At 40.1% G+C, this 11575-nt stretch overlaps 1 protein-coding gene across 1 annotated transcript in view; it reads left to right on the top strand.

Moving 5' to 3' along the window:
- Positions 1-11575, top strand: part of LOC119591387 — a gene marked incomplete in the record, with an annotated part of 32034 nt that overhangs the window by 572 nt on the left and 19887 nt on the right. Inside the window, 4 exon segments of the mRNA XM_037940126.1 lie at positions 129-229; positions 399-588; positions 762-965; positions 1144-11574. Of these exon segments, the coding sequence (XP_037796054.1) occupies positions 129-229; positions 399-588; positions 762-965; positions 1144-11574 (10926 nt within the window).

Genomic DNA, 11575 nt, shown 5'->3' with positions numbered 1-11575 from the left:
CGTACGTACGTGTTTGTTTGATTTGTGAGCATGAATGAGTGTGATAGTGCGTGTTCATGTTTTTTACACAGGATATGTTCAAAAGAAAGACGAGTCACTGCATAGGTAAACATTTTTGGTAATTCCAGATGGCCATGCTGAATCAAGAAGGCCCAGACAGGCAGCAGTACGAGGCTTACATCACAAGCAGAAAGGACAAACTGTTCCATCTGACAGTCACCCTCGACAGGTAATGGTTGCAGCCCTAAGCCTTCGTGTAAATATATTCGACTCTTAACTACTCACAAAGTTCGCGTTTTAAGAGTAAAAACTTGCTATGTAGCAGCTCTACACATTTTCATTTGATACATCATAAAATAAAAAATGTCCACCCTCATCTCATCATGTTACCGGTTCAGTGCCCAGACTTTCAGTAGCAGTCTACGGCTGTTGGAAAGTAAGCTCCAGGTCAGAGGACACTACGACCACCCTGACGCAGACCATCTTAAGACCGCCGTTCAGATGACCTTCACGCAGCCCTCTGGCGAGACCTTTACGTCCGACCTTCACTTGTCTCACACCTACGATGGCTCCGTGAGGGATATCAAGGTGGGGTGTATCTGTCTTCTTTCGCTTGTATGTATTTTAAAGCTGTGTTAAAGTAATCTGTTCTTAATATCTTAGGCGGCGACAGTTACTTTTAAAAGTGATTGTGTAATTCTGTCTTGGCCGTGAACCTCCGAGGAAGACGGGAAATAAAGCGCACCTTTGCCGTCTCACAGGCTTCTTCCACGTACAACGGCGACGTGATTGAAGGTCTGGTGAAAATCACTAACCGAGATGGGTGGTTCTCCGACGACTCACGCGGACTTGTATTCACCTTCACGACACCATTCAACCGCCTCAGAAGGGTCGGTTTCGCCTTTGAAGCCCACGGCAATCCTGCAGCAGGTGGATTCGCAGAGTTTGAATGGGACGAGTTGAAGGTAAGATAAATGATAGATGAAAGTCACCGACTGTGCGATTCTCTTAGCTTAGTTTCTCTTCGGGGTGCTTTTAGTTTACATGTGTAAATAGTTAGTATTTTGGGTTCCATAATTATGATTCAGCATTACTTAATAATATCATTCGCTGCATTAATAATTCTACTTGTGATCGCATCAGATTCGTGGCGAGTCTCAGATGAGCGACGATATAGATGTTAAGCTCCAGTATGAAGATGGTGGAACCTGTGACTCACACCTCCACCTTTATCACAAGTACGATGGTGAACATTACATGACTGGCGCCAGTCTCGCTCTTACCCCTTCTTACGACCCATGGAAAATTGAAATTATCACTACCAAAACACAAGAAGTGGCGGGAGACTTTGTCAGTCTTGAACTCAATCTGAATTCCCCCATCAACACCGCACCCTTCCAGATTCAAGGATTGTATAAGTTCACTGACGATGAGTTTGACCTGGAACTTCAGGCAGGAACTGAGAGTGACAAGACTTCACTTTCATTCTCTGGGAAGAACGAGCTGGACTGGGGCGCACGAAGATTAACTGGATCATTAGAGTTCAACTCTCCATGGACTCAGCCAGTGACATTTAATGTTACAAACATTCATGATGAAGAGTACTTCAATGTTACTTTCGATCTGAGGTCATCGCTGAAATACATTAACACCATTGCAGCAGAATTCAGCGCCAACTATGCTGTTCCCGAGGAAACAAAGGCTCATTTCTACCTCTCTCACAAAGATGTTCAGGCAACAATGGAAATGAACCATAAATTCAGTGAAGCTGGCCTGAAGCAACATCTTCACGCATCACTTAACACAATGAGTGTTACCTACGAGTCTGAAGCAGCCTGGGGAGAAGACCTGGTCCCTATAAGAGCAAATGGGCGCATTACGCTTACAGATATTTTTGGCCAAAATGTGGATTTGTCTCTCAGGCATTCAAAGGAATCTGAGCGGTTTGTATCTCAGCTATTTGGTACCTGGAATGTTCACACGTTCCATTTCGACCACACTCTAGATTACCATCGTAGTCTAGAGTGGACAAGCAACAGTCATTTAACAATACCTAACTATGAAGATCCCATAACTCTACAGCTAGCTCTGAATGCTCAAGAAGACCTTTCAACTTTAGACTCAAACCTTCACCTAACAACTCATTGGACAGAAGATTTCATCAGCAAACTGTACTTTGATTTATCAGATCCCAGTGTCCCTACCTACATATTTGATTCACTGTATGGTGATGCAACTGTATTCAATATTGAAGCAGAGAAATATGCACCATTTGCCTGGCAGTATGTTGATGTAAAGTTAAAAATGAAGTCACAGTACTTTGAAGATGTTGAAATCAGGTGGAAGCACAACTTCGAATCAAACACTCACATCTACCTAAACACTACCTATGGCTCCCAGTACCACGTACAAGGAGAGAGCAATCTGCAGTTTGAAGAAAGTTTCTTTGGCACTGGAGCTTTTGTGATGTATAATTTCACAGCCAAGGCAGACTTCCTTGATCAAGAGGTACATTTTCAAACAGGTCTGAGCTTTGATTCCCAGTACCGTGGAGACCTTGAAGTGACTTGGGGTGAATACATCTTGTCGTTCAAGACTGATTTACCAGATGGTATAGTGTTCAAGGTGCTTGTAGGTGATCCTGAGGGTGATTATGTGGCTGAATTAACACATCTCAAAGGTAGTTCTGATATTCCAAACCTTCGATTCCGCCTTTCCAGGAATAATTCAGACATTTTCCTTTTGAAATCTGAGATCGAAACTTATTACCCACATTTTGAGGGTATATTTGTTGCAAGTTATTATCCAAGCAATGGTTCACCACAACATACAGAGATGAAAGTATTGGCTGACTTGAGCAACTTAGAAGACTACGGATTTAAAGGAAACTTCAGGATTAATTCAGACTTTGAAGGTTTTGAGAACCTGATAGGAGAGTTGGACTTTGATCTAACCCTTGAAGATTATTACAAAGCTGGATTCCTTACTACTCAATTTGACTTTAATGAGTGGCACTTCAATTCCAAAGCTAACTGCTCCCTCAATCTAGACAGACAGTTCCTGCTTGAGTATCAAAGCGAGTATGATCTCAGTGTTGAAGATGAACTTTATGACATGAAGGAATTGAGCTTTCTGCTCAGTATCAATTCTGAAGTAGCACAAACAAAGTTCAACTTAAAGTATAGTCCTCATGCATCCGAATGGTCATTTTTCTGTTATTATCATCAAGATGACATGGACTTCAAAGGATACGTCATTCCTGGCAATGCAAGAAAGTATGAGCTAGCAGCCAGGGTTGTTAACAGTACCCTGAATCTGGATGCACAAAGAACCGACGAATTTGGTTCAAGATTCACTGGCCTCAAAGGTAACATTAACTGGAGTATCAAGAAGTTTAAGAAACAGTTTACAGTGAACATGAACTCAGACATCCCTGAGATAAAAAAAATTACACTGCACCTTTTCATCCAGCAAAGACGAGGATTCATGGCAACTGCAAAATTGAAAGTAAACCAAGAAAACTTTGTTGGCAGTGTGAGGTATATGAGCAGAAAGGGAGGTGAAACTGGGCGAGTCACAATAAAAATGGAGAACGAAATATACTATCCTTTCGATACAGAAACAACAATCCAGTATTCCCTTGCACCAAATGACTATCAAGCTAATGTTGTTACGAACCTCAATGAGAAGAAGTGGGCCTCCTTAGATATGAAAGCTAGTCTGAAGGAGTCTTACTTAAAGATTGAGTCCCCCTTCCCAGTTCTTGAAAATGTTGATGTTAAAGTGAATCTTCTAACTGAAGAGGACTTTGGTCTGATAGTGACAGCAACTGGAACCAGGTTTTGCTTTAATTTTGAAAGTTCTTTGAGTCGTACTTTTACATCTGGAGAAATGAAAGCGAATTACCAAGCAGAATGCAGTGGACCTTCCCTGTTCGACCTCAGTGCTAAATACAACTATCCTTCCAAAACATTTGAAGTTCACATGCATATACAAGATATTGTCACTTTCGATGTTTCTAGTATTCGAGATAAGCATGAGAATCTTTTCAAAGCCGAAGTCACAATTAGTGCTGGACCTTCCTATGGCGTATCAATAAGTAGCGGACTCAATGATATAGATGAATTCCACATAAAGGTACGTTTATACAGTCCCCCGTCTGACTCAAACTACTTCCTCTTCACCTTCTTTGGCTCTAGAACAAGGTTCGAAATTGGTGTAGAAACAACGAGGAAGATCTTCCATACTGAGTTTACTTACAATCTACAACTACAACAGTTTATGTTAGAAGGAAAATATTTCAGTGATTTCTTTGAGCCATTTTCTTCAGAACTGCATATAAAAGGTAATTTCCACTCTGACATGGGTGATGCAGAAGTTTCTCTATTGTCAGATGACAATACAGTGAATTCAGAATTTATCATGAACTATGATCTTCGTAAGGAACCAAAATCTGGGAATTTTAAATTAAGTTCACCAAAAGGTGATGCTGAAGGCCATGCAGATTTCACATTCACTGATGGGTATATCTCAGTTACAGGTGAAATGCTATCCTCTCTCCATTCATTCCACGAATATAGTTTCAAATTTGAGGGAAATGTAAATGACCCTCATCCACAATTTCAGATTTTAATTACTCAAGATAACAACACTTATGAGATCACTGGTGACCAAATAATGGCGAATGAAATGATGAAAAGCAGCCTTTTTGTCTCAACACCATTCCAGGGGTATGAGCACTTTGAATTCAGTTATGGCACACCTGTTTCTGACTCGGAGCAAAGAACATACCATGCAGGACTCAACATGACAATATCAGGTGACTCATATGCGGTTGACATTGCCCACAACCATCACACTACTTGGAGTGACCAAGAAACGGAAATTTCTATTTTCACCCCAAGGAAGATCATCGATGCATTCAAGTTTGCCTTCATGTACAATATTGAAGGTGAAGCATCGGTGTCATTTGACCATGTTCGTGGCCGTCTTGGTTTGGCTGCCTCTTTCCGACCTTTAGACACAAACATCTCTTTGGAAATCCTTCCAGATTTGACCTTCTTTGATGCTGGGGAGTATATTTTCATGGCTAACATTCCTCTAGTAATGGATGAAGGTGGTGAAATCCGCTTGGAACGACACCAAACAGATTTTGATTTTGCGGCAAATATGTCTCTCGCAAGAGGATTTAAGTCTGGCCAAATTGTTGTAAAAATAATGGAAGGAAATGTTGAGGAGTCAAATACGTCATACAGTTTAAGTTATATGCTTAAGAATCCACGAAATATTCAAGTGGAAGGAGTTTTTGAAAACTGGGAAATGAGATCTGTAATTAAGCTAAGAGGGAAGAAAACTGCTGCTTCTATGGGTAACATTACTGTGACCACCAACATACCTGGATATGAAGACATGGAAGCTGCCTGGGACATAGGAAAGAAGAAAATGAGTTATTTTATGGTCTTAGGGTTGGACATGAAAGAAAATGGGAACATGGCACTCAAAGGTAGAGTAGATAACCAAAGCATCGACATACAGTTCACTTCAACATTCACCAAAGATCACCATGTTATTGCCGAGTACCAGATGAACCCACTAATCCTTAAGGCAACTTATCAATATGGTCTGGACAAATTTGAAATTGACTTTGATTCTCAGTTTGATCCAAGAGAAGGTATGATGAAATTGATTGCCAGTTTACCATTCCCTTATGTATCTAAGCTCCAAATTGGTATGAAGTACAGTTTCTTTGATAATTACGATCTTAACTTCAATGCTGCAATTGAACATATTCTTTTTGAATGTGGCTTTAATTTAGCATCCGACGGAAGCAATGGAGAATTTATATTAAATCTAATTACTCCCTTTAGTAATCCAACCAAAGTCAAGATCAGTTGGTCATCAGGAGGAATCCCGCTGAAATTTGAAGCATTTTATATTTATGGACATCAAAGAGGTGGACTGAAACTTGACCTTGAACATACAAATACCACCGCTGATATGAACATTAATGTCATGACACCCTTTGATGGAGCTTCTGAAATAACCTTCAATTTGAAATATGATGGAACTGGCCCTGGACCTACAGAGGCCTCTATTGACTTGAGTGTGGACTACCACAATATCAAAATATCAACAAGCTTTGAAGAGGGAAACAATAGCATGGAAATACTTGGCAGTACATCAGTGGATTTCTTTGGGTTTCAAGGAAAATTTGAATTAACATTCAGCCATAATGATCTCGAAAACAATCTGCATCTACAAGGAGATCTCAAGGAGTATGATCCCATTGATTTCAGTATTAGCATAAATGAAGGCAGTATCCAGGTAGATTTGAAATATGGAAATGTAAACGTACTTGTGGCAAGGTTAGAGTTCTACAGTATCAGTATTCAGTCGGCATGGTCAGAATCTCATTACTTTAACTTTGATGGAAAGTATGAGTCCAATGATGATGACCATCAACTTGAATTCTCCATAGAATCGTCTGAGATGCAACCTGTTACAGTGCAAGCAAGCTATTCCAGCACAACGGGTCATGAAGGTAATGTGACCATAAGCCATGGAGATAAACAGTATGACCTAAGTGGGAATACTGTTATTCGCAAGAAAAAATCTGGGCTCGAATTGCATTTCACTTCCTCTGAAGATCCTTATCATCCATTTAACATGGAGGCTCAATACAATTTTAATGCTTTTGCCAAAGGTAACATGAATGCCATGGAGGATTTGGCTGGTATCATGTTGGAGTGGGGAGACAAAATAGAGGTCTCTGTTACAGGGATGCGCAGAGGAGATCGAGCCAAGGTGAATGTTGAGGTTATTACACCTTTTAAGGCCTTGCCCCGACTGAGCTTTGGCTGTGATGCTGAATTTTCGTTGAAAAAGAATCTCACGCAACTGACACTAACAACATTTGTTGAATGGACTCAACGAATAACTTTGTCAGGTTTCTTTAAGTCAAAGAAGAATGAACTGGTCTTTAACTGCAGCTTGAATACACCATCTACAGAAGTTCAAAAACTGTCAGCAAACTTCACATGGAAGCCAGATCAGGTAGAGGCTTCTCTTGTTTATAATGAAGATGAATGGAAAATTACATGCAACTATGAGTTTACACAAACTTATTCTGTTCAGGTAACAGCCCAGACTCCTCTTAAGGATTATGAGTTAGTAACCTTCAATGTAACAACAGGAGTCCAAAACAATAAGTTTGTGCTCACAGCAGAGATGACTTGGCCTGAAGAAAACAACATCCACTTCGATCTGGAGGCTCAGATGTGGAAGGTGGAAATGAAGCTCATCAGCCCCTGGATGCCATTCCAAGAAGTCACCTTTGAGATGTCTCTGCAGACAGAAAGTGAAGAAGGAAAGTTCAATGCAAAACTTGAATGGGACAATCATAACTTCTTCATGACTGCTATCCTCTCTCCTATGCGGTCACAGTTTAATGCTAAGTTCCAGAGAGAAGACAGTGACATCTTTGGTGCTGCATTTGAATATAACTTTGATGAAGATGAGTTCAAATTTGATGGTGAAGTTACCACTCTTGTTGCACCATTCGAGAAGATGGAGGCTAAATTACACTGGAGTTCATTTAATGGCAAATTGGACATATATGTTGCAGATTTTGAATGGAATTTGGAAGCTCAGAATGACTGGAGAAACTTTAATAGCCACATGTCGATTCCACATTCCAGTAATGAACAACCTTTCAACATCATTTTCAAATATGAAGTCCAACCAGATGAATACAAGTTCTCTTCAGTCTTTGAGATGTCATTAAAGGAGTCAAAAGAAAAGTGGGTATTTATTGATATAAACTTTGAAGATCCATGGACAATTAAATCCTCCATTTTCAACACAAATGTAGAGGTAGAAGTGACAAAACCTAATCGAAGGAAATTTAATGTACATGTTCATATTGAGTCCCAAGAAATGAGATTAGAATCGGTACTCATTGATGCAGCCATCAATCACAAACAGAATTTTAAGATATTCAGCATCACTTCAAATATGTCAGTAAAGCCAATCCATGGAGAGGCAACTAAGCATGAACTTATTATGGACTATGAAATTATTTCTAACCACTTCTCCATGAAAGCTGAGGTTCATAGTGATTATATTGATGTTCCTTATGGATTCATCTGTAAGGTTCCACTGATACTTGCTTTTGGACCTGGAACATTCAACTTTGCTGTGACTAGAGAAGGAGAACAAGTGTATAAAGTATCTTTTGATACATTTTTCCCAGATGATGAAACCGAGACTAGAATCCTCAAAATCAAATCTCCTGAATGGTCAGTCACATTGACAGTGTCTTACAGTATTGACAGTTTCAGCTTCACTTTGTCCTACCCTGATGCAACCACTGAGCATATTCTTCAGATTAACTGGAATGAGGACATTAGCTTTGAGAAAGTCATATTCAGTCTGGAAATGAACTCCCCATACCTGAAAGAAAATACATTTTTATTTGAAGTGAATTTCAATGTTCGTGCTTTATTCTCTTTTGTTATTGATGGAAAAGCTGCAATGGGATCAAAGCAATTGGATTTCACAGGCCAATTTCAGTACAACAGACAACAGAAGCAGGTGCAATTTGATGCACATGTATCCTCTGACTGGACAGGTAAACATTCCCTAAACTGCAACATGCAGTGGCAGAGGGACATTGTATTTACTGCAGATCTAAAGGTTGATGGTGAGGATCACAAGGCAAAACTTACCATAGATTCCACCACATATACCATGCGGATGACAATAAATTCATCTTGGTTGCCACATGAAGATATTGTAATTACTGGTAAGGCTAATGAGGACCTTACACCATCTAATATACAAATTGAAGGTAAAGTAACAAGTGCTGGTGATACCATTCTGGAAGGAAATTTCGAAAATAATGGGTTCCAGATGATCAAATCAGATATCAGAGTGAAAAACAAGAGGGAAGTGTTCCACTCTAGATTTGTATTTGAGAATTCGGACAATAAAGTATACCTTTATTTGTTCACAAACAGCAGTCTTCCAGAGCTCAATACAAATATCAAAATTCAATATGATGAAAGCAATCTAATGCGAGCATTTAGCATATATGTTGATAGTTATTTAACTGACAGTTTTTCTCTGCGCATTGATAACAGTAAAACATGGTATAAGCGCCAAGAGATTTCAGTCAGGTTGCCTGGCCACTATCTATCATTTTTGTCGACACATGGAGAAATTATTAATAGTAGAGTTATGGTAAGCTATAACAATTATAGAATGAATATTCTATATAACTTCTCAAATGAGATCATGTTGACTGTTTCCTCTTCAACTCCTCTGCCTTCTTTCAGAACTGCTAAAGTATATTTCTCTTGGCCACAGCATAGATCGGAGAAAGAATTGCACATTTCATATACAACAGAAGACGATGAGTATGAATTCCATATGTTTATCATACCAGACCCTTTCATTGGATGGGCTGGTAAAATCAGTGTCATAACGCCTTACAAAGGATACGAAAAGTTTGTGTTACAGACACCACATTTTGGAGAGAGCATGCCCGACTTCGTTGTAATGTTTGAATATCCAGGAGGAAAGGTGGGAGCAGAGGTCAAGTATAACATGAAGCAATGGAGTTGGTGTGATCTTAGATTGTCACTAAATCTGCCTCTAGAAAAATATGAAATCGTTTCCCTGAAATACACTATGGGAATGAGAGATAATTTTGCAACAGTAGAAGGACGTATTGGCAAAGTTGGATTTACATACTCTTTAAAACCGTTTTCTTCTCCAGCATTTCAAGGATTAGTATCCATAGTTCGTGTAAACGAAATAACTTTGCACACTATTATTCGATTAAGCACAAAGACAGAAATACTGGATCTCCGCACCCATACTGAGATGCAAACTGAAACTGAAACTGACTTGAAGTGGTTAGACACTAGGCTTTTCGTTGACCTAGGTCGTAAGATCTATTTCCAAGTGGAAAGCCATGAAGCAGAACTCCTTAAGCTTCATTTAGAGTGGGGTAGTGACAAGATATTTGCAATAACTACAAGTAGAAACTTCCCAGCTTTCTTAGTCCTGAACTTCGAAAACTCAGATATGGTTAATGAATGCCGTGTAAAGGTGGGTGTGTCTTCAGGTTTAAACATTGATAGCTATGGCTTCCACTTCCGCCAAGAAGCTTTAGAGGGAGGCCATCACATTTCCCTTTCTGGTGATTCTGCTGAAAACAACTTTTATGCAGAAGGTACTTTCTCTATGAATTACCATCATCTGAATGAAAGCATTGTGTTTGAACTCAACAAAAACAGAATTGGTTACAGATCTAACTTCAATATTCATCCTGGCATGTTTGCGGATGAATATAAAGGATCAGTGGAATTAATGTTACCAGCCCAGACTGTGCACTGGAATACATCGGCCGTATGTGGGTCGGGAGACTTCGATCTCCAGTCAAGATTTACTTGGAATGATCTTGACCAGCAAGTTCCAGCAGTTAATCTGATGATCAAATATGATGATAAATCGCGTTTTGGCCAGGAGGAACACCATATCATGGCTGTGTTTAGTCACCCAGAAATAAAGAACATTGTCCTTCAGGGTAATATTACCCAGTCTGAGGATGCTACTCTTTCTGCTTTGGTAGAACTTACTGATGAAAACGTACCAGAGAGAAATGTAGTATTGGCTGTCGATATTCATCCATACACAGAAAACAAAACCCGTGATATAAATGCGACAATTACCCAAAGTTTCTCGGGATTTTCAGTAAATATGGATGCACAAATAACGGATTCCAATTTCCATGATGGCGTATATGAATTTAAGTACTGGAGCCTCACCAAGGAGACTTGGGAAAACCTTCATGTTTCTACGCGCGTTGAACCCTCCATGGATGGATTTGACTTCGAAGCTCGAGTAAACGCACCTAAGGGCAAATGGGGCTATACCTACAGGGGAAATGCCTATTCCAATGATCACGCAGCCGCTGTAACCATCATGGGAATTTCTGACAAGTACGGAGATTTTTGGGAAATCGAGACCACAGTTAGCAAACACTTACCAGAGTTCACCGTCCATGTTGACATTGGCCAGGAGAATGAAGAAGCATACGAAAAGGGGCGCTTGAGAATTGGTTTGCACAATCCGCTGGAAATAGGAGCAGCTCTGGACCATCGGAAGTTCGGTGAGTGGAGGCAAGATGGTGCTATTGGGCTGAGATTGAAAACAGAGGATATTCTGCAGTTCGTGCTGGAATTCGATCCTTCCTTAGACTACCAGAACGAACACTTCCTGGTTGACCTTGTCTCGCCTGCGGATCAGATATTTAGCAGTTGGGGGCGTGACCTTGAATATACCACCTCTTCCTTCATGAGGTGGTTCATGGAAGAAAGCCCCAGCATATATCAGGTTCTTGTAAACAACCCCACCTTTGCACGGGTGTGGAACACAGAAATACATCACCTACAGGAATTTCTCAGTGAATTGAATGGTGTTATTACCGATATCCATAACGACGGACGGCAAATCTGGAATACTGTTATCCAACCATCTCTAAATACAGTGCGTGAAACATTCAGTGAAA

This window comes from Penaeus monodon, chromosome 28, assembly GCF_015228065.2.
Source record: "Penaeus monodon isolate SGIC_2016 chromosome 28, NSTDA_Pmon_1, whole genome shotgun sequence".
In the NCBI taxonomy this organism is placed as follows: domain Eukaryota; kingdom Metazoa; phylum Arthropoda; class Malacostraca; order Decapoda; family Penaeidae; genus Penaeus; species Penaeus monodon.
The sequence above is the reverse complement of the archived record's forward strand: the minus strand, read 5'-3'. Positions and strand labels throughout refer to the sequence as shown.